This window comes from Balaenoptera physalus, assembly GCF_965194825.1.
Source record: "Balaenoptera physalus genome assembly, chromosome: 2".
Classification (NCBI taxonomy): domain Eukaryota; kingdom Metazoa; phylum Chordata; class Mammalia; order Artiodactyla; family Balaenopteridae; genus Balaenoptera; species Balaenoptera physalus.
Window position 1 is genome coordinate 161,003,164 of NC_138883.1, and position 24,787 is coordinate 161,027,950.

The 24,787-nt window shown below is 38.1% G+C and overlaps 1 protein-coding gene across 10 annotated transcripts in view; it reads left to right on the plus strand.

Moving 5' to 3' along the window:
• MASTL (microtubule associated serine/threonine kinase like) overlaps positions 1-24,787 on the plus strand; it is a 75,068-nt gene that overhangs the window by 14,815 nt on the left and 35,466 nt on the right. For 2 of the 10 annotated variants that reach the window (XM_082449707.1, XM_082449706.1), the window contains exons 5-11: positions 1,294-1,403; positions 1,607-1,757; positions 4,639-4,811; positions 7,085-8,230; positions 9,598-9,739; positions 15,483-15,596; positions 15,696-15,807. In XM_082449707.1, the coding sequence (XP_082305833.1) occupies positions 1,294-1,403; positions 1,607-1,757; positions 4,639-4,811; positions 7,085-8,230; positions 9,598-9,739; positions 15,483-15,596; positions 15,696-15,807 (1,948 nt within the window). The other 8 variants (XM_082449711.1, XM_082449712.1, XM_082449704.1 and 5 more) reach the window with 8 other exon arrangements.

Consider the following 24,787-nt stretch of genomic DNA (forward strand, 5'->3'; position numbering starts at 1 on the left):
ATTTCTCTAATGATTAGTGATGTTGAGCATCTTTTCATGTGTCTGTTGGCAATCTGTATATCTTCTTTGGAGAAATGTCTATTTAAGTCTTCTGCCCATTTTTGGATTGAGTTGTTTGTTGTTTTGATACTGAGCTGCATGAGCCGCTTGTATATTTTGGAGAGTAATCCTTTGTCAGTTGCTTCGTTTGCAAATATTTTCTCCCATTCTGAGGGTTGTCTTTTCGTCTTTTTTATGGTTTCCTTTTCTGTGCAAAAGCTTTTAAGTTTTATTAGGTCCCATTTGTTTATTTTTGTTTTTATTTGCATTTCTCTAGGAGGTGGGTCAAAAAGGATCTTGCTGTGATTTATGTCATAGAGTGTTCTGCCTTTGGTTTCCTCTAAGAGTTTTAGAGTGTCTGGCCTTACATTTAGTTCTTTAATCCATTTTGAGTTTATTTTTGTGTATGGTGTTAGGGAGTGCTCTAATTTCATTCTTTTACATGTAGCTGTCCAGTTTTCCCAGTACCACTTATTGAAGAGGCTGTCTTTTCGCCATTGTGTGTTCTTGCCTTGTTTATCAAAGATTAGGTGACCATATGTGTGTGGGTTTATCTCTGGGCTTTCTATCCTGTACCATTGATCTATATTTCTGTTTTTGTGCCAGGACCATACTGTCTTGATTACTGTAGCTTTGTAGTATAGTCTGAAGTCAGGGAGCCTGATTCCTCCAGCTATGTTTTTCTTTCTCAAGATTTACTTGACTATTCGGGTCTTTTGTGTTTCCATACAAATTGTGAAATTTTTTGTTCTAGTTCTGTGAAAAATGGGTGGGCAGATTCTTAACCACCACGCCACAAGGAAAGTCCCCTCAACCTCCTTTTCTAATACTTTATTACCAAGAATTATTTTTTTGCCAGTTAGATATCACTCTTGTATTTATCTTTTTTTAATTGATTAATTTATTTTTACCTTTTGACCCCCTTCATCCATTTCTCCCACCCCCTACTTCCACCTCTGGCAACCACCAATCAATTCTCTGTATCCCTGAGCTTGGTTTTTGTTTTGTTTTGTTTTTTATATTCTGTATATAGAGAGAACATATGGTGTTTGTATTTCTCTGTCTGCTTAGTCGTACATGTTTACCGTATGGCGTGATGGCTTTCCTAGCTCTATTTGTCTTGCACAAGCCAACTTTACAGATAATGTTAATAATGTGGAAAGTGAGGCAAAGTTCAGAACAAATAAGTATTGACTTAGTCAATGACAGTTGAAGTTTTTGAAGAATATCATATACTTTTCTTTCCATACATAGATATCAATATGATGGATATTCTTACAACACCATCTATGGCTAAACCTAGGCAAGGTTATTATTCAAGAACCCCTGGACAAGTATTATCTCTCATCAGCTCTTTGGGATTTGTAAGTACTTGATAAGAAAAAACTCATACAATATGCCCTTTCATGATTGCCATTTAAATGAATTAAAATATCAAGCATGTTGACTTACTTCAACATTTTATCTACTGAGGTGTATAACAGTCTATGCATTTAGGTGGTGTTTTTGTGAAGGTATTTTTGTGAACAGATCATAGCATTTGTTTTTCTCTTTCTCTTTTTAATAGCACACACCAGTTGCAGAAAAAAGTCAAGATTCTGCAAATATTCTTTCAACCCATGTATCTGAAACATCACAGCTTTCTCAAGGACTAACTTGTCCTATGTCTATAGATCAAAAGGACATTACTCCTTATTCTAGCAAACTACTAAAATCATGTGAGTATAAAAGAAAAGGTAGTTTATTCCATTAAATGTGTCTTTTGAGGAACAAAGTATTTTGGAATATTCAAATATTCAAACGCTCTGTGGTATTCCTCTATTTCATCATGTAAATGCCATTTCTGACAGGGGTTGTTGCAGATCTTTAAATCAGCAGAATAAAATGTCAAGTTAATTCTTCAATTAGCTATAACATTGTAATGATCATTGGGTGACTATTAATATACTGAGTCTATGGAAGTCTTATATGGAGAAGATGTAGTACTTGTACTATTCTGTGCCTTTATAAAATTATTTCCAAAAGATTCTGAAATAAAATAGTTGAAGTAAAGGTATGTTTTTTAATTATTACACAATAAAAGACAAAAGTCAAGTAGTAAAGGAGGCAAGTGGGACATTTGTATAGCACTTAACCTCACCCTCTATAACTTATCAACAGTGGACAATTTAATTGTCTGCATGCATGTTCATCATCTTGGGAATGTGAATAATGATGCTTTGAAGGGTAATTAGTGTTGTTTTTTTCATAGATTTTACCTTGTTTTGAATTTTGTCCTCAAATCTGTACATATCTTGGATGGATGGATAGACTGATAGATAGAAAGAATTGCCTCCTTTTTACAAATGAGAAAATTAATATTTGAAAACTTTCAGTTACATACTAGTAAGTGGGTCAATTAATTCCTGACTGCAAATGTAGTTTTCTGTCCACTGACCCTTTCCTCTTGTTTCTTCAAATACTTCTGTGAACATCAAAATAGCTGAAATATATATATAACTTTGATAAACAGAAAACTGTTAGGGAGTTCCCTGGTGGTCCTGGTTAGGACTCGGCACTTTCACTGCTGTGGCCCGGGCTCAATCCCTGGTCAGGGAATTAAGATCCTGCAAGCCGCGTGGTGTGGCTGGGAAAAGAAAAACAAAACAGAAAACTGTTAAAATATAGGATATGCAGATGTGATTTATAGCCTTGTTCTTAAGGGAAATGATTCCATCTCCCTCAGCCATTTTTTAATCTGATCAGAACGTGGTAGGCACTGTGCTGGTCACATGAGTGAATATGAAGATGAATATGAGAGGTCCTTGCCTCCGGAGAACCTGTAATTTCGTGGTGATTGTAGGTATAAAGGGATAATAATAACAGTCCTATAAAATAAATGCCACAGGAAGAATACTATGATTCAACACAAAAAGTGATCATTGCTAACTGGAAAAACCAAGAATGGTTCTAAATAAAGATATAGGAACAGCCAAGCAGGACCTAAAAAGAGAAATAGGATCTTAATAGCTCCAAGTATATTGGAAAAGGGCATTTCAGATAGAGGCATGAGCAAAGGTATGGACACATGGAAGTATCTTCCATCTTCAGACAACAGGACAACGTGAGAATGGGAAGCACGTGCAAAGAAAAAGGAAGTTTAGCAGGTAGATGCGGAAGGTACATGGAGAAGGATCAAGTGTTGTTACAGAGAGCCTGGAATGTAAGCTGTAGAAAAAGGGGAGCCACCAAAAGTTCCAAAGCAGGGAATGGTCTGATCATATCAGTGATCCAGAAGGAGCTCAGTAGCAAATATACAGTGTGCAGACGCATTAGATCAGACACAAGTTCCCATGTTGCTGGGGAAAGGCAGCTGAGCAGTTTACTCAGATGTCAAAGTCAGTGTCCAGTGAGTCTCAGGAATCCCATTGAGAGGATTTATGTGCCAAAGAGAAAGTTGTTTTAGATGGACTTTCAAATCTCCTTCCAGTTTTAAAATTCTAAGGTTTATTAGATCAAAAAAATTATAGCAAACTAAGAATTTACTTGGGATTAAAGTCATGTTCACCCTTTTCAGGAAAGAGAAAACAAGATATATCTTTTTATATACATATAAAATCTTTATATGCATGTATTGTGATCTTTAGTAAAAGCATGATTATCTATTGTGTCTCATTTTAAGTTCAGGGCAACAATTTTTATTTTTTTATTTTTTAAAATTTATTATTATTTTTTGGCTGCATCGGGTCTTCATTGCTGCGCGCGGTCTTTCTCTAGTTGCGGCGAGTGGGGCCTACTCTTCGTTGCAGTGTGCGGGCTTCTCATTGCGGTGGCTTCTCTTGCTGCAGAGCACAGGCTCTAGGCGCGCGGGCTTCAGTAGTTGCTGCACACGGGCTCAGTAGTTGTGCACAGACTTAGTTGCTCTGCGGCATGTGGGATCTTCCCAGACCAGGGCTCGAACCCGTGTCCCCTGCATTGGCAGGCAGATTCTTAACCACTGTGCCACCAGGGAAGTCCCAGAGCAACAATTTTTAGCATCGTTATTTGTATATAAGATACAGGAACTTGTATCTTATAGATGGTGCTGCTTTCTTGCACTGGCTCACTCTTAGAGACAAATCATTATTATTTGTTTTACCCAGTAGTGTAAAAAAGTCTCTATGGATGTATATAATTCCACACTTGTAAGCATGTAAACCTCAACATTAAAATAAAGCCATAGTTTTAATTAAATACAAATTGAATCGAGTAAACGTAGTCCCATTCCAGCCTCCTATCACACCTGGATATAGCACATCAATAATGGTCCTTCATCAAGAAAAGTTTCAAGTTGGATAATGGTTATTCAAAAGGGATTTCCTCCTAATTATGTAAATTCGCTCCCTTGTCCTGATTTCTACTTTATGAATATTGAGAGTTTTGCTTTGTTTTTTAACTTTCAGAACAGTACTTGTATGCCAAAACCACCCAAAGCCATCCTTATGGATGAAATAATGTTTACATGGAAATAGTTCTGATATGAAATACTTAATACTTTTTCTAATTATCTGTAAAGATTCAGGATCAGCAGGAAAGTAGGAAAGATGTGACATAAGCTTCAATGTTTTCTCTTCCCCACAGGTCTTGAAACCGTTGCCTCCCACCCTGGGATGCCTGTGAAGTGTCTAACTTCCCATCTCCTCCAGTCTAGGAAAAGGCTGGCAACATCCAGCACCAGCAGTCAATCCCACACCTTCATGTCCAGTGTGGAATCCGAGTGCCACAGCAGTCCCAGATGGGAAAAGGATTGCCAGGTCAGAGTGACATTCACTTTACCCAAAACCAACTGTGTGTGTCAAATTAATGATAGAAATGCTATGTACCTTTTCATACAAATTCTGTAAGGAAATGAAATGGTTACATGAATGGCAGTCAAGGTATTCTTCATTTTCCTCTATAGTCTGTCAAATTCTCTTGAAATATTTCATTTCTCATTCAAATGTGAAATTATTCTTGCTCAGTATATGAGATTACAATTTTTTTATTTTTGCAGTATATTAATAGTAAATGTTTGCATTCTAGGCATCTAGATGGACTTCTTTTTTTTAATTCCCTACCCTGACACAGACCTTAGATTGTTGAGTTTTTTTGTTTTTGTTTTTGTTTTTTGTTTGTTTGTTTTTGTTTTTTAAATTAATTTAATTTATTTATTTATCCTTGGCTGTGTTGGGTCTTCGTTTCTGTGCGAGGGCTTTCTCTAGTTGCGGCGAGCGGGGGCCACTCTTCATCGCGGTGCGCGGGCCTCTCACTGTCGCGGCCTCTCTTGTTGCGGAACACAGGCTCCAGACGCACAGGCTCAGTAGTTGTGGCTCACGGGCTTAGATGCTCCGCGGCATGTGGGATCCTCCCAGACCAGGGCTCGAACCCGTGTCCCCTACATTGGCAGGCAGACTCTCAACCACTGCGCCACCAGGGAAGCCCCTGTTGAGTTTTTTTAACCTGTCTTATTTTAAATTTATACTACCTCCTTCTTTACTGTTTTCTGCCAGTTTCTCATTTAATGGAATGGTAACTCTTTTGGATCAGAAATAACTTTTAGACCACAAAGGTAATGTAGGTGTGTCTTTGAAAGTATCTATTCTAAGGAGATTGCTTACCAAGTGAATAAATTTACTGAAAGTTATCTTACTTAATTTATATATTCTGTTTTGGGCTTTTTAAAGCTATTAAAGCTGAGGGGAACTAAAAATATAATAAAGTTTCCTTTATAGAATGCTGACAAAATAATGTTAGCTTAGAATAATGTTAATACACAAAGAGTAAACCTTCCATTTGATAAAATAAATTGGACTGTATTTGCTCCTTATTCTCAGTAGCATGATTTTCTTCATTATTGTTGGATATGTGTATTTTAGGAGTAAGGTCAAATTATTTTTTAGTTAAGGCAGGGTTTCTCAATCTTTTTTCCTTCTCTCCTTATTGATTGCCCTCTAGGTAATAAATGCTTCAGGAAAAGCCAGATTTCCATTCTATTATTTTACCTCTTTTCTATTCAAGAAAGCATGTTATATAATATTTCAAACTATACATAGCTTAACCTTCTTCCTCCCTCATCTGCATCCCTAAGGAATGCAATGATTGGGTTACAGTAGAGCCTCTCAGGTTAGGTCAGAGGAGTGACAATGGACCACAGGGGACCGCTGATAAACTGTGCTAATCCCCAAATGCATCATTTTCTGTGCTTCCAGAGCAGTGAGTTGTACTTTAGGAATTGTCTTTTTGTTCACGACTAACTGCTCCTTACTATTACTAAGTAAGTTAATAAAGTTAGATTTTTCACATATCAAAAATATGCACTATTAGGGTTTATTGAAGATTCACTCTAATTGAGTAATCTTGTAAAAATCCTGATTACCATATGCCAGTTTGCAAGATTATGTCCAAAATTCTGATCCCATAAGGGCACCTGCAGAGTTGGAATTCAAACAGTCTTCAGGAAAAGCACTTTGTTATCAACGCATCATCAGTTTATATTGTTGACAATGGATATTAACTCCTGTTATTTTGGGTTTTTAATTACAAATTGCTGTTAGTTTAGCTTCATCTTGTCAGCTTGGTTTTATTATACTTGTATGAAGTGATACATGTTTTCATTAACAATATTTTTCTGTAATTTTCCATTAACTGTATTTCATGCCCTGTGATTGAAATACAAAACAATCATCCCTTTTGCACAGCAGATATATACATAATGTAGCCTTACCCTCAGTTTTGCCTGAATATATTCCTATTAATTTGTCCTATTTAAATAACATGTAATATACCATCAAATACATATTATAGAATAGTTGGTTTAAATTTTATACCAGTGTTTCACTCAAAATAATGTATATAAATGTATACTATAATTGTTTATATTGCTTTCTAATTCTCCATTATCATTGTTCTGTTTTTCCACGGGAATGTGGAAAGAGCTACCCATCGTAGCTTATGGGGTCAGTTATCCTGCTTAAGTGGGCAGAGGTTTAAAAGGTTAAAGATTCTCAGCTTTACATAATTTTTTTAACCGTTTTTCCCCCCCTCTTAGGAAAGTGACAACGCAGTGGGCTCTACAATGATGAGTTGTAATACAGTCGAAAAGCCTTTATGTACAAAATCTACAAATGCCATGGAGACCAAAAGTTTCAATAAAAGGGATCTTGAGTTAGCCGTTTCTCCCATTCATAACAGCAGTGCTGATCCTGCCGCTGGAAACTCTTGTGGAAACCTTGCTGGAAAATGTTCTTCTGGGGAAGTTTCTTGGGAAGCAAGAGAACTGGATGTAAATAATATTCATCTGGCTGCTGACACAAGCCAGTCTGGTTACCATCAGTCACATCAATGTGCTGTGGATTCCAGTGGGGTGCCTGAAGAACACCTTGGGAAAAGAAGTTGTAAAAGAAGTTTTGAGTTAGTTGACTCCAGTCCTTGTCAGGAAATTATACAGAATAAAAAAAATTGTATCGAGTATAAGAGTAGTAATGAAATGAGAGATGGTTATGCCAATCAAAGGACAGGCTTAACAGCTGAAGTCCAGGACCTTAAGCTGTCGGTATACAGAGATCAGCAAAATGACGGTGCTAATAAGGAGAACATGGGCAATTCTTTCATTGATAAACAACAAACCCCAGAAAAATCACCTGTCCCAGTGATAGCAAAAAACCTTATGTGTGAACTGGATGACGACTGTGACAAGAGTAGTAAGAAAGACTACTTAAGTTCTAGTTTCCTGTGTTCCGATGATGATAGAACTCCTAAAAGTATTCGCATGGACTCTGATTCATCTTTTCCTGGAATTTCCATCATGGAAAGTCCATTAGGAAGGCAGTCCTTAGATCCAGATAAAAGCATCAAAGAATCCTCTTTGGAAGAATCAAATATTGAAGACCTACTTCCTGCATCCCCCAGTTGCCAAGAAGGCACCTTGCCGAGAGGTGATGAGAGTCCTGCCGTCCAAGACAGCAACCGAAAAATGTTAGCTCCTTCTTTGGAGGCCTTGAAAACATTAACCTCTAAAAGAAATGCTGTGGCTTTTCGGAGTTTTAACAGTCATATTAATGCATCCAATAGCTCAGAACCATCCAAAATGAGCATTACTTCTTTAGATGTGATGGATATTTCATGTGCCTGTAGTGGTTCATATTCCATGGCTATAACCCCTACTCAAAAAGAAAGATCCTACATGCCATATCAGGTAAGTGATCACTTGCTAATGTTTCGTCCTTTAGATTTTAGAAAAATAAACTATTAAGGCCAGACACTTGCCTGTCAGCTAGACTATATAATATTAATCATATAGTTTTGTTTTGCTTGTTGGGACTCTATGGCTCCTTGGAGGTTTTAGTACAGAAAGGTAAAGCAGGTAGCAATGTTTATCATTCTTAACTCCAATGCCTCCTTCATTTGTATTGTTCTGTATACTTTCACATATTTACATATCACATGTTTACATATATACAATCACATATTTTCACTTGATCACAGCAACTCTGAGATACAAAATTAAAGTCCATCTACCTTACTGCCTTCTAAGGACATATTTAGATGATCTCTTTCCTTTATAGAAGAAAGTTGAAAAATAGAGATTTCTTTTTTTTTCCTAAACCTTTATCTTTTTAAACCCAAAGTTTCATTTTTTCCTTCCTTCGGAGAGACATCATAATACAGAAAGTGTAAACCTCGACTGTAAGGTTACAAGACTTGAGTTTTCTATTTAGAACTTACTGAGTGACTTAGAAGTCCTTATCTTCAGAGCCTCTGTCTGCCATTTGTCTGTAAAATATAATGACACCTGTCCTGCTGGTCCCACAGAGTCCTTGTGAGACAACAAAATACCTTAAAACCATAAATGCCAGTTAGCACGAGAGGTTGTTTATGTGTAGTTCTCTTGTATGCATTGTCCTAGTAATTCACTCATTTGTCAGCCACAGCCTCCCTCTGTGACTGCTCTCAAGCTTGTATTGATCCATCCTATCAAGAATTTTTTCTTGTGGATTTTTTCATTGTTGCTTGCATTTCCAGCTCTTACTGAAATAATTGGTGTTATCTAAGCTATTGAATTTCATTATTATAATTAGGGCTTTTTACAATAGGACTTTTCATAATTATAATTAGTTACAAGGCCATTTTCAAAACTGATCGAGTGGGACTTCCCTGGTGGTCCAGTGGTAAAGAATCCGCCTTCCAATGCAGGGGACGCGGGTTCGATCCCTGGTCAGGGAACTAAGATCCCACATGCCGTGGGCCAACTAGGCCGGCGCGCCACAACTACAGAGCCCACGTGCCCTGGAGCCCGTGCACCACAACTAGAGAGAAGCCCTCGAGCCACAACGAACGATCCTGCATGCCGCAATGAAGATCCCACATGTTGCAACTAAGACCCAACACAGCCAAAAATAAATAAATTAATTAATTAATTAAATACTTAAAAAAACCCAAAACTGATCAAGTATTTGAGTGTATCTTTTATGCCCAGCAGCCTAGCTTTTCTTTTGTTTTAGCATTTCTGTTCACTGTAAAAGGAATTAAGATATTTATTGTGTCTTAAACTCTTGAAATTAGCAGACCCCAAATCAGGTCACGTCAGGAACTCCATACCGAACTCCAAAGAGTGTGAGAAGAGGGGCGGCCCCCGTGGATGATGGGCGAATTCTGGGAACTCCAGACTACCTCGCACCAGAGCTGCTGTTAGGCAGGGCCCACGGTAAGGCATGCACATCTTGCGTTTTTGAAGTATCACTATGTTTTCTTCTGAGATAAATTGTTTTAAATTTCTTTAGTACTTAGATTGCATAAGGTAAAAGAAAATGAACTCGTGCAATACTCTTTTCTCACATATATGGCCTTTATTATAGGAAAGAAGACATGAAGCCATTTGTTCTTGGACTGCTGGTTTAGTCTCAATGATCCAGAGAAGTCCCGCCTTCCACCCCCTCTACTGTCTTTGTTCTAAATGTCTCCCCAGGTCTATTTTAGTTTGGGTTCAGGAATAGACAGTTGGGCCTACACTAAGATCCCACATGCCACGAGGCCAAAAAAAAAATCTGTCTCTAATCCTGACTTTCTCTAGGCAGCAGACACGTGGCCAAAGTGCCTATTCTGTATTCTACCATCATTCAGATGCTATGTATCAGAGCTCGACTTGTCCTCTAGCTTGCTGTTCCTCTGTTCCGTCTCTCTGTTCACCATCTTCATGGTGACACAAACATTGTCCCTACCTTCAGGCATTTAAATCCGATGAATTACATCTCTGCAGTGTGTCTCCTCACTTTCATCTCTGCCACTATTCCATGTAAGAACCTCATCTTCCCCTTTCCTTCATTTAATAACCTTCTCTTTGATCTCCTCAACTTCATTCTCTTTTTTGCAATCATTGCCACCAGACTTTCCCTCTTAAAGCATAATGGAGTTCATGCTACTCCCCTCCTTGAAACAGAGGCGGTGTTTGGCTTGGTGGCTCCTTCCTACCTGCAAAAAGAAAGCCAGGTCACTGGTTCGAGGCTCTGAGCTCTCATTGCTAGTCTCGTCTCTCAGTTAGTCTCTTTATAGGCCTTATCTTCCCATTTTACTTAGACACATTTATTTTCACATTTTCCATATTTTACACAACTGTTTTGCCTTAGTAGGTTTTTTTTTTTTTTTTTTTTTTGGCCGCACCATGTGGCATGTGGGGTCTTGGTTCCCCGACCAGGGATTGAACCCATGCCCTCTGCAGTCGAAGCGCAGGGTCCTAACCACTGGACCGCCAGGGAAGTCCTGTTTTGTTTTGTTTTGCCTTAGTTTAGAAAAGCCAGTCCCCAGTCACCTCCCTGTCAGATTTCTTCTCATCTCCTCATCAGTTCAAATGCCACCTCTTCCATAAAGCATCCCTTGATCAATTATGGAGAACTGATTATTCACTGCTGTATCTAGAGTCTAAGTTCTCCTTGTGCATAGCCCTCCAGGAGAGCTCCTTGGCAGCCCTCACTCACCCTTGTCAATAATCTCTACAGTGTTGAAAGCAGACACATTTAATATTCCCCTTTCTTTATCCGCCAAAGCATCTAAGTTCCTCTGGGCACTTAACTAGTTTTGGTACTTTGTCATTTTTGCTAAGTCACAGAGTTGCCAGCTCATTTCCTATATTATAATTTACATTTTCTCCAACTTAGGATACAGTATGAAAGTAAACCTCAAATGTAAAGATTTACTTGATAAGATCTTGCCACTCTTTTAGTGGGACATGTAGTTAGTTATCTTAGCTAGCTAGTGAAATATTCTGAAATTTTTATTTTCTATAAAAGTAATTTGATACATGGTGTTTAAAATAAATCATAGACAGCAATTTATAATTTTAAAAAACAATTCCCTGCTCTCTAACCTTTTCCCTGGAATCCCAGGCCCCAGAAACACTCACTTTGGCTCTTTAGTTTTCTTTTTTTTTTTTTTTTTTAATTTATTTATTTATTTATTTATTTTTGGCTGTGTTGGGTCTTCGTTTCTGTGCAAGGGCTTTCTCTAGTTGTGGCAAGCGGGGACCACTCTTCATCTCAGTGCGCGGGCCTCTCACTATCGCGGCCTCTCTTGTTGCGGAGCACAGGCTCCAGATGCGCAGGCTCAGTAGCTGTGGCTCACGGGCCCAGCCGCTCCACGGCATGTGGGATCTTCCCAGACCAGGGCTCGAACCTGTGTCCCCTGCATTGGCAGGCAGATTCTCAACCACTGCGCCACCAGGGAAGCCCTTGGCTCTTTAGTTTTCTAATTCCAAACATCCTGCTGAGACCTCTGATGCCCTCCATGTCTTCCCCTCAGCCAAGGGGACTTAGGGACCCTGGCCTGAGTTTCCACAGCTTCTTGTGCATATGTTTGTTTCAGCTCTCTTAAAATTGTGTTGAAATTACCTGTATTGTCTCTCGCAGAGTAGGGTGTTTTCTCCTTGGGGAAAGCTGTCTTCCTCATCTTTGTATCTCTTATATCTGGCACAATACCTGGTTTCTAGTTCAATGAATGATGTGAGAATGAACTCATAACTTTAAAACAATGTACCTAACTCCTGTTTTCTTACATGCAGGATCTCTGACTTCGGGTGAGTAAATTTCTCCATAAAGGAACATGGCAAAGCACGTTTAACTGAACAGTCAAAGTCTAACTAGATCACACTGCATACAAAATTTTTTTTCATTTCAGCTTATTTATGAACTGTCTTCTGTCTTCTGAGCAGGAAGACATCCAGAGAGATTGCTCTTCTCTGTGAAAACAAATGTAGGCATGTGGCATTTTTTTATAACTTTTAAAGGTAGCAGAGAGTGTAGATATAGCTTTTTTTTATTGCAACTGAAAAAATAGGCTTGATAAAAATATTAATATTAGTGGCTACAAAAGGGCTTGAATTTTCTAAACCATTCAATTCTATTATTATTAGAAAATAGAAAGGAATTAACAGGATCAATTTACAAATTAAAGAAGTGGGTTTTAAATTAGAAAGCCAGTAGTATAAAACAACTTTATTCTATATCTCTGGCTACTGATATATATTATAATTGATTTATTTTATAATTGATAATATGATTTATCACAATACATGATCTTATTAGACTTTGACTCAAGTATATGGGTATGTATGACATATCCATGGAGAAATCATGTGTTTTTGACATGAGTACATTTTCGGCTGAGCTGGGAAAAGGGTCCTAATTTCTAACCTAAGTAAAATAAATTAAAATGCACATTTTTTCCTGATTTCCCCCTACTTTTCTGTTATTTGGTTATATTATCTGAGCTGTTGGAATAATTCTTTCTCAGTGCCGCTTGAAAGGCCTACTAACCGAGGTGTTTTGTATGTTTTTATAGTGATTACTATAGAAATAGAAGCCCAGAGACTGTTTGTACCTTGTGTTCCTTAGGGAAGATGGGATTACTTGGCTTGCAGATGAAAAGGCACTCTAAATGCATGTGATATTTTTTCTAATGGCATATTCCATGATGCTTTCCTACTTGTTTTTTTTTTTTCCTACTTGTTTTAAAATGAAATGGTGGTAGTTGCTTAACCACAGTAATGAATTTTGTGAAACTGATTTTTTTTTATACATCTTTATTGGAGTATAATTGCTTTACAATGGTGTGTTAGTTTCTGCTTTATAACAAAGTGAATCAGCTATACATATACATATATCCCCATATCTCTTCCCTCTTGCGTCTCCCTCCCTCCCACCCTCCCTATCGCACCCCTCCAGGTGGTCACAAAGCACCGAGCTGATCTCCCTGTGCTATGGGGCTGCTTCCCACTAGCTATTTTACATTTGGTAATGTATATATGTCCATGCCACTCTCTCATTTTGTCCCAGCTTACCCTTCCCCCTCCCTGTGTCCTCAAGTCCATTCTCTAGTAGGTCTGCGTCTTTATTCCCATCCTGCCCCTAGGTTCTTCATAACCATTTTTTTTCTTTTTAGATTCCATATATGTGTGTTAGCATACGGTATTTGTTTTTCTCTTTCTGACTTACTGCACTCTGTATGACAGACTCTAGGTCTATCCACCGCACTACAAATAACTCAGTTTCCTTTCTTTTTATGGCTGAGTAATACTCCACTGTATATATGTGCCACATCTTCTTTATCCATTCATCTGTCGATGGACACTTAGGTTGCTTCCATTTCCTGGCTATTGTAAATAGAGCTGCAATGAACATTGTGGTACATGACTCCTTTTGAATTATGGTTTTCTCAGGGTATATGCCCAGTAGTGGGATTGCTGGGTCATAAGGTAGTTCTATTTTTAGTTTTTTAAGGAACCTCCATACTGTTCTCCATAGTGGCTGTATCAATTTACATTCCCACCAACAGTGCAAGAGGGTTCCCTTTTCTCCACGCCCTCTCCAGCATTTATTGTTTGTAGATTTTTTGATGATGGCCATTCTGACTGGTGTGAGGTGATACCTCATTGTAGTTTTGATTTGCATTTCTCTAATGATTAATGATGTTGAGCATTCTTTCATGTGTCTGTTGGCAATCTGTATATCTTCTTTGGAGAAATGTCTATTTAGGTCTTCTGCCCATTTTTGGATTGGGTTGTTTGTTTTTTTGATATTGAGCTGCATGAGCTGCTTGTAAATTTTGGAGATTAATCCTTTGTCAGTTGCTTCATTTGCAAATATTTTCTCCCATTCTGAGGGTTGTCTTGTGAAATTGATTTTAAAGAGTAATTTTCAGGCAAATTTAGTTCTAGACTAGAGTCTCAATTCTAAATTTATATTGAAGTTAATCATTTTTGGACTGAAATTAACCTTTGCTTAGGAAACATTTTGTTCATAGATGTAACTAAACAAGCATATAAACCAGATTATAAGGTCATGTTTAAAATAATGGTCTAAAACGTCTTTGTATACAAATGGTGCTTCCAATGAAGATTTTATTTAGAAATCAGTTTTACCTGGGCGTGGGATGAATTGGGAGATTAGGATTGACATATATACACTACTGATACTATGTATAAAGTAGATAATTAATGAGAACCTACTGTATAGCACAGGGAACGCCTATGAGAAGGAAATCCAAAAAAGAGGGGATATATGTATATGTATAGCTGATTTACTTCGCTGCACAGTATAAACTAACACAATTTTGTAAAGCAACTATACACCAATAAAAATTTTTAAAAAAAGAAATCAGTTTTACCTATTTATTAAGACTTATCTTCTAATTACCTCCTCAAGCAATAGTTTAAATGAGTATTTTTTGTTAATTTGTCCCTCTATGTTCTTAAAAGGAATAAAGCCACATTAAAACCTTCTGTAAGGGGACTTCCCTGGCAGTCCAGTGGTTAAGACTCTGTGCTTCCACTGCAGGGGGCACGGGTTTGATCCCGGGTTGGGGAACTAAGATCCCACGTGGTGTGCGTGGCAAAAACAAAACAAAACAAAAAACCCTCTGTAGGTAAGGCTTTCCCTAGTTAGCAGGTTATCCTCCAGTTGGCATTAATATTACTACCTCATCTCATTCCTTTGTGAAACGAGTGGGCTATAGAATCATCTGAATGTTATTGTTTCCTGATTTGAAATTAAGAAATACTCTTTTAGAGAATAATTTTTAGATTAAATGCATTCCTTGGTTGTGTTTTAGGATTTAGCACAAATAAGTATCCAGAATATCAGAGGTTATTAATAACTTTTTAAACTTTTTTTTAACTAGCCATGTTAATTGCTAATCTAAACTTCTATTGGGCTGGCGAAAAAGTTTGTTCGGGTTTTTCCGTATCAACTTATGGAGCCCAATATTTTCCAAGAAAATAATTACCACATTGCCTAAAGGAAGGTAATTTGAGTCTTTGCACGTTTCGAAGCCAGAAGAAAGCCTTAAGGAAACGAGCCTTTGGGTCTTCATTGTGCCCAAATATCCACAGTTAATGTTTTAGTTGATCAAACATTTATAGAAAATGCTTGCAAGTTCAGCTGCTTCCTCTTAAATTCCAGGTCCTGCAGTAGACTGGTGGGCACTTGGAGTTTGCTTGTTTGAGTTTCTAACAGGAATTCCCCCTTTCAACGATGAAACACCCCAGCAAGTATTCCAGAATATTCTGAAAAGAGGTGATTCTTTTTCTCCTATTAAGATAGATTCATTTATCTCATTTATCTCTGTGTATTATTGTCTTGAGCAATGATTAACAAGTTTATTTGTATTTATAGATATCCCTTGGCCTGAAGGTGAAGAAAAGTTATCTGATAATGCTCAAAGTGCTATAGAAATACTCTTAACCATTGATGATACAAAGAGAGCTGGAATGAAAGGTAAGGTTTTGTGTTAGTTAACTGTTTTACCCTTGATTTGTTGGGCCAAACTACTGATTTGGCTCAGTAGTTGTGGCTCGTGGGCTTTAGAGTGCAGGCTCAGTAGTTGTGGTGCACGGGTTTAGTTGCTCCGTGGTATGTGGGATCTTCCTGGACCAGGGATCGAACCCGTGTCCCCTGCATTGGCAGGTGGATTCTTAATCACTGCGCCACCAGGGAAGTCCCTGATATCATTATTGATTATCAAATATTTTTATGGACTTTGACTCCTTGTTGCATTCTTCACAGCCAGGTTGCCTCAAAGAAGACAAAATTGGTGCATTGTGACCCATTCAAAGGTTCTTTCCAGTGCAGGAAACTCCGATTAATTTTAAAACCCAATTTTGAAACTCCAGTAAATCTCATTAGCAGCTGCCTTAAAATCCTTTTTGTCACAATGTATATATAGAGACAACTAAGCACTGTGTCTCAAAATGCATTTCCATGTGAAGTAGGGTATATTACTAAATGGACTTTAGTAATATGTCATTCACATCAGCTTCTAGGTATTCCCTCCAATGAGGTCAACAGTTTATTCATTTAACAAATCCTATAGAGTGGCTTCTAGGTGCTAGGCAGTGTTTTCGTTTCGGGCACTGGAGGTATCCTAGGGATGAACCAGACAAATCCCTGTGCTTAAGTTCTAGAACTTACATTCTAGTGGAAAGACAGAAAGTAAACAAATACAGTCATAACATAACTCCATCTAGTGGTAAGTACATGAAGAGAGAAAGCAAAGTGAGAGGGTACAAAGTGAAGGCAAGAGTTTTATTTATTTTTATTATTATTTTTTTAAAATTTAATTAATTTATTTATTTGGCTGTGTTGGATCTTCGTTGCTGCGTGTGGGCTTTCTTTAGTTGTGACAAGCGGGGGCTATTCTTTGTTGCGGTGCGTGGGCTTCTCATTGCAGTGGCTTCTCTTGTTGCAGAGCATGGGCTCTAGGCGCGTGGGCTTCAGTAGTTGTGGCACACGGGCTTCAGTAGTTGTGGCTCGCGGGCTGTAGAGCGCAGGCTTGGTAGTTGTGGCTCACGGACTTAGTTGCTCTGCAGCATATGGGATCTTCCCGGACCAGGGCTCGAACCCGTGTCCCTTGCATTGGCAGGCAGATTCTTAACCACTGCGCCACCAGGGAAGCCCAAGAGTTTTATTTTTTAGATGGGGTGGTCAGGAAGACCTGAAGAGTGGAATCTGAGCGAAAACTTATGTAAAGTGAGAATGCAGACATTTGAAAACCGAGCTCTAAAAATTGCTTTAGGGGACTTGCCTGGTGGTCCAGTGGTTAAGACTCCAAGCTTCCACTGCAGGGGGCACAGGCTCGATCCCTGGTCAGGGAACTAAGATCCTGCATGCTGCAAGGTGCGGCCAAAAAATAATAATAATAAAATAAAAAATAAAAATAATAAAAATAAAAATTGCTTTAGAACAGCCTTCTCCACTGCTGATGATTTTGCTCCCCAAAGGACACTTGGCATTGTCTGGAGACATTTTTTGGTTGTGACGACAGTTGGGGGCATCTAGTAGGTAGAGGCCGGGGACTCTGCTCAGCATCCTACAGTGCACAGCACCGTCCCTGCTACAGAGAATTAGCTGGTCCCAAAGGTCAGTTGTAACAAAGTTGGGAAACCGTTGTTTAGAAAATGGCTATAATGCCCTGTAACCTGCTCAGTACATTCTTACCAGTGACCTCAAATTTTTGTTCATTTGTTAAATGAACAGTTTACCTAGTGAAGCAGATAGGGGTATTCTTCAGTTAAGAAACAGTTGTTTCAACAACTGTTTATTTAGTTAATCTTAACCTAGATTAGAATTCCTTTGCGGACTCAGTTTAAATAAATAGTTATGATGAGAGGCTCACGAAGCATCACATCACATCCAGATATCCCAGTTCGAGTTAATACTACAAATAACTCTAAAGTAACACATGCTTGAACCGTTGAGACAAATAAATTCTCTAAATGTGAATTATTTTTGCTCTTTTATCCCTTTTCCTACCAGTCTTTTAGTTTATAGAAAATCCATCATATATACATATTGATTTTCCAGCCCATTACCCCCAATACAAACAATTCTTTCCTGTCTGTGTAGTCGTCTTCTGATATTTTCCTTAAATTTGATTGCTTTTTTGGTTTGTATACTGCCTTAATTGACACTTCACTTTTTTGCCGTCTTTATTGTTGCCTAATGAAGTGAATAGTTGAGGAGAGGGGCGGCTATGTCTGCCAACTAAATACCTGTGTGATCAAAAGAGGAGATTTCATTTTACTAGATAGAAGGAAAATGTAGTTAAAGAGGAAGGCAAAGTTGAGATTTTGTAAGTGGAAGCAGTAGACTCAGATGTGGCCATACTGCTGGGCGGCTGGTGTGTTGTAGAGATGCAAGTCAGTGAAATCAAAGAAATCAAAGAACCAGGAAGAGAAAGAATGTGTCAGAAATATCATCAGTGTGTGTGTTGAAATTACCAGGAAGGATAAGGATGGAGCACAGGGAAGACAGCAAGGGAGTGGAGGATGAGCTTCCTGCTGAAGTAATCTAGGGTGACGATGCTGAGGATTACAGAGATCAAAGCAAGCGGCAAGGAATTGGAATGAGAAGTGGGGCATTAATCATGGGAGATTAGGATTAGTGGTGTGGAAGCTGTGTTGGGGAGCAGGAAGTAGGCCAGGCTGTCTTCTCTCATCGAGTCAGGGATTCTGAGAGAAGATGCAGGCAGTGAGAAAGATAAGCTTCTGTTAAGGCACCTGTCATATGCCAAGTGACATACAGAATGACACTGTGTGCTGTTGGGAAGTATGTGGTTGAAGAAAGAGATAGATGTTTTTAAAATTCTGTGAAACAGACATAGTAAGCCAGGGCAAGGTACATGTGAGACAGTCTCTCTTTAATTCCTGTAAAATAGGACTTTGGTAATGGTGTCATAATATCGTTTTGTTTGATATTTTTCCTAAGAGTTGAAACATCATCCTCTCTTCAGTGATGTGGACTGGGAAAATCTACAGCATCAAACGATGCCTTTCATACCCCAACCAGACAATGAAACTGATACATCTTATTTTGAAGCCAGGAATAATGCCCAGCACCTGACAGTATCTGGATTTAGCCTATAGCACATAAATTTTCCCTTTAATCTAACCTTGCCTTATACAATAAGCTAGCATAATTACATACGCCTTAATACTAGATTGATCTAAGGGGGGAAAAATCATTATTTTACCCGGATCAATGAGCTTTTCATGTATGTTACAGCTTCCACAGCATTAAAAGGCTATCGAGAACATAATCAGTAATTTATCTTAATCTCAGAGTTGTACATAGATCTTCAAAGCTTTTTTCAACTTATTTATTTTGTTGGTGTACTTTATGAAAATTAATGCTTCAGTAAAACTAGAAACATGACCACTTTAGAGAAAGAGTGAGCCTCGAGCTTGATTTTCTTTCTCATCTGTTCATTTCAGTCCACCATTCAGTTTGGTGTTAATATGACAAAAACATCATACAGTTTTATTTTAGTGTAATTTATCTGTACCTGATTGCCTGCAAAAGCCAATCATTTAAGGCTGTAACTGTGACCTCAAAAATGCAGTTGGAAAATTCCTTCATTCAGTAATATAACTCCTTTCAGGAATGAGGAATAAACAAAAGGACGAGGGTTTTGGCTTATTTTGCTATGAATACAGTTTTGCTGCCTTGACTGCTTCTGGTGCTTTTTCTACAATACATATGTATTTAAAATAGTACTGGAGAGCTTAGGTGAGATATATTGTAGCAATTTTAACAGCTTGTTCAATTTTAATAAAAAATGTAATGGTTTACATTTTTAAATAATTTGCTTAAAACATATGCAGCATTACCAGAATAGCCTAAAAAAATAACTACCTTACTTTCACTTAATAAATATAATTGTAACATACTTCGATATATTCTCTGTCAACATCATTCTTTTAAATATAGATACACTACGATTCATCTTCACAGGTCATATCTTAAATTCATTCAGGTTTTTTGCAGACTTACCCCCCAAAAGAGAAAAGTTCAAATTTAAATGTACCATGTGTAAATTTTCTGTTAATCTATTAAATACTATTGTTCCTTTTGCAAAATGGCTTGAGTGTTTTTACTTTCCATCACCATCCCAGTATGAGCCGTGTTACTAATGTAGTTGACGAAGATAATATAAGTTTAAAACTCTTACAGTGAAAGAGACACTGTAATAATCATTGCAGTGTAACTGAATCCATGATTTAATGGTTTTACTGAGCTTGTTTTAGTAATGACTACTCAGATTTAATCCTCCTAATAGTCACCTCTTCTAACAATAATATGTTCAAAATACAGTTGTTAACAGTTAAAACTATGTTTAATGTAAATTACATCTTTCCCTTAAATTAGGTAAAAGCTAGGATTATTTGCCATCCTCTTATGGAATTTTCAAGTAGTAGAAAGAACACTGGCTTTGGAATCAAGCACAAATGGTTTAAACCATTGCTCTGCCAGAGTAAAAAACCTTGGGTGGATTAAACTCTGATTGTCTACCTGTATTATGCAGATTAATTATGAGGAACTTCCAGGACACCAGTCTTATCAGGGATTTGAAACATTACTGAATAATCGAGGGAGATGTACATTGAACCTATTCCCAATGCAGGAGACGGTGCCCTTAAGTGGAAAAGTTAAGAACAGTTTGCTGTTGCAGCCCTAGCAGGTGCAGCTATGGCCACCTGGAATTCTGCATGCTGTAATGGTGTTTGCTGGGAACAAGTGATTTATTATCTAAACTTAAACCTTTTTGTGGGTTCAGATACTCATTAAGGAAAAACCTGAGACAGAACAAGAATGGAAAAATGGAAGTGTTTTGGCAGTTGTATGGATGTGTGTGCATACATGTCTTTGAAGAACACAGGTTGCTCTGCCAGCAGAAATCTGCATTCATTACTATATATAATTTTTATTAATTGAAAATAATTTTCTCCCCACTTCCACTAACTGTTAAACAAATATAGAAAGTGTATTTATTTTAGTGTACCTTTGTCAGAATTAAATAATACAAAGTATGTAGCAAACATAAAAGGTGTTTAATAAATGATCACTATTTGAGCCCTAAGTACCCTACTACTTCTCAGAATATTTGTCTTAATTTGGGGTTTGGGAAATGGTTGCTGTATAAAACTCTGCTATTATTCTCCAAAACATCTTGAACATCTCTGTTTGCCAGGAAGAACCATCTTGTTTTTAGCCAGTGAAGAACGTGCTCAGAGTCCAAAAGATTGTGCAAATATTTACCATTTCCACCAGGCCTCCTTTCAGTTAATACCAAGCCAGCTGTGGATGGGTCATTCTTATAACTATGGAAAGTGGACTGGTCACGGCAACATTTGAAGGAGGGAGACTGAATAGAAGGCTACTGAACCAGCCCACCTGGATTCAAGACATATTTTAGAGGTGGAATCAATACGACTTACTGATGGATGGGATGAGGAGGGTGAAAGAATGGGAGTTTTGAGCTGGATTGTTACATAGCATCATTGCAGCAAATACCCTTCCTATACATCCCAACTTACAACAAAGTGACATTTCAGACACCAGAAAAAAGAGAATATCCTATAAGCATCCAAAGAGAAAGAAAAGAGACTGGTAAGAGATAACAGAAAATATATATATTGGTCTCTGCCTCCTGTTCCCGCACAGAGCTCCTAAAGTACTTCTATCGATAATTTCCGAAGGGATAAGAGCACCAGGAGCATTTTTTTGGTTCTCATATTTGGTCTTTGACTCTGGATCCTGACCCAGGGCTTCTGGCTCCCTTGGGATTTCCCGGGTGATAGCAATGCCCTTTGTTCTAATGAGGTGACTCTGGGTGGGCTCCTGTAGGGGGGCCTGTCAACAGAAAGACCCAGCCATGACTAGAAGCTTGGAATTTTCTGGGACTTCCCTGGTGGTCCAGTGGTTAAGACTTCATGCTTCCACTGCAGGGGCATGGGTTCAATCCCTGGTCGAGGAACTAAGATCCTGAATGCCATGGGGCCAAAAACCAAAAACCAAACAAAGAAGCTTGGAATTTTCAGCCCCACCCTCTGTTCTCCAGAGAAAGGAGAGGGGCTGGAAAGGGAGTTAATATTTGATTGTGCCTATGTGACTAATCCTCCATCAAAATCCCCAAAGTACAGGGTTTGGAGAGCTTCTAGTTGGTGAACACATGAAGGTGCTGGGAGAATGATGCCCCCCAGAGAGGGCACAGAAGCTCCACACCCCTTCCTGCATACCTTGCCCTATGCATCTCTTCCATCTACACGTCCACCTGTATCCTTTACCATATTTTTTAGTAACAAACTGATAAACAGTAAACTGTTTACACATGAGCTGTGACTGCAAAGGAAGGAAAAAGAATGAAATCTTCAATTTTCAGTAGAGGGGGGACTTCCCTGGTGGCGGTGGCACAGTGGTTAAGAATCTGCATTCCCAATGCAGGGGGCTTAGGTTTGATCCCTGGTCTGGGAACTGGATCCCACATGCATGCCACAACTAAGAGTTTGCATGCCACAACTAAGGACCCAGTGAGCCACAACTAAGGAGCTTGCCTGCTGCAACTAAGAAGCTGGTGAGCTGCAACTAAGGAGCCCACCCACCTACTGCAACTAAGACCCGACGCAACCAAATAAATAAGTAAATAAATGAATTTAAAAAAATTTTTTTCAGTAGAGGGAAATAAATAGATAATTCCCAAAACAGAAGTATCAAAAAGTAGCAGTTCAAAAAAGCAAACAATGACGAACAACATAATTACTGAAATTAAAAATACCCTAGAAGGACTCAATAACAGAATAACTGAGACAGAAGAACGGATAAGTGAGCTGGAAGATAAAATGGTGGAAATAACTGCCGGGGAGCAGAATAAAGAAAAAAGAATGAAAAGAATTGAGGACAGTCTCAGAGACCTCTGGGACAACATTAAATGCACCAATATTCTAATTATAGGGGTCCCAGAAGAAGAAGAGAAAAAGAAAGGGACTGAGAAAATATTTGAAGAGATTAGAGTCGAAAACTACCCTAACATGGGAAAGGAAATAGTCAATCAAGTCCAGGAAGCACAGAGAGTACCATACAGGATAAACCCAAAGAGAAACATGCCGAGACATATTAATCAAACTATCAAAAATTAAATACAAAGAAAAAATATTAAAAGCAGTAAGGGAAAAGCAACAAATAACATACGAGGGAATCCCCATAAGGTTAAAAGCTGATCTTTCAGCAGAAACTCTGCAAGCCAGAAGGCAGTGGCAGGACATATTTAAAGTGATGAAAGGGAAAAACCTACAACCAAAATTACTCAACCCAGCAAGGATCTTATTCAGATTTGATGGAGAAATTTAAACCTTTACAGATAAGCAAGAGTTAAGAGAATTCAGCACCACCAAACCAGCTTTACAACAAATGCTAAAGGAACTTCTCTAGGCAGGAAACACAAGAGAAGGAAAAGACCTACAAAAACAAACCCAAAACAATTAAGGAAATGGTAATAGGAACATACATATCGATAATTACCTTAAATGTAAATGGATTAAATGCTCCAACCAAAAGACACAGACTGGCTGAATGGATACAAAAACAAGATCCGTACATATGCTGTCTACAAGAGACCCGCTTCAGACATAGGGACACATACAGACTGAAAGTGAAGAGACGGAAAAAGATATTCCATGCTAATGGAAATCAAAAGAAAGCTGGAGTAGCAATTCTCATATCAGACAAAATAGACTATAAAATAAAGACTATTACAAGAGACAAAGAAGGACACTACATAATGGTCAAGGGATCAATCCAAGAAGAAGATATAACAATTGTAAATATTTATGCACCCAACACAGGAGCACCTCGATACATAAGGCAAATGCTAATAGCCATAAAAGGGGAAATCGACAGTAACACAATCATAGTAGGGGACTTTAACACCCCACTTTCACCAATGGACAGATCATCCAAAATGAAAATAAATAAGGAAACACAAGCTTTACATGACACATTAAACAAGATGGACTTAATTGATATTTATAGGACATTCCATCCAAAAACAACAGAATACACTTTCCTCTCAAGTGCTCATGGAACATTCTCCAGGATAGACCATATCTTGGGTCACAAATCAAGCCTTGGTAAATTTAAGAAAATTGAAATCGGATCAAGTATCTTTTCCGACCACAACGCTATGAGACTAGATATCAATTATAGGAAAAAAACTGTAAAAAATACAAACACATGGAGGCTAAACAATATGCTACTAAATAACCAAGACATCACTGAAGAAATCAAAGAGGAAATCAAAAAATACCTAGAAACAAATGACAATGAAAACACGACGACCCAAAACCTATGGGATGCAGCAAAAGCAGTTCTAAGAGGGAAGTTTATAGCAATACAATCCTACCTCAAGAAACAAGAAACATCTCAAATAAACAACCTAACCTTACATCTAAAGCAATTAGAGAAAGAACAAAAAAACCCCAAAGTTAGCAGAAGGAAAGAAATCATAAAGACCAGATCAGAAATAAATGAAAAAGAAATGAAGGAGACAGTAGCAAAGATCAATAAAACTAAAAGCTGGTTCCTTGAGAAGATAAACAAAATTGATAAACCATTAGCCAGACTCATCAAGAAAAAAAGGGAGAAGGCTCAAATCAACAGAATTAGAAATGAAAAAGAAATACAAAGGATCATGAGAGATTACTACAAGCAACTATATGCCAATAAAATGGACAACCTGGAAGAAATGGACAAATGCTTAGAAAAGCACAACCTTCTGAGACTGAACCAGGAAGAAATAGAAAATGTAAACAGACCAATCACAAGCACTGAAATTGAAACTGTGATTAAAAATCTTCCAACAAACAAAAGCCCAGGACCAGATGGCTTCACAGGCAAATTCTATCAAACATTTAGAGAAGAGCTAACACCTATCC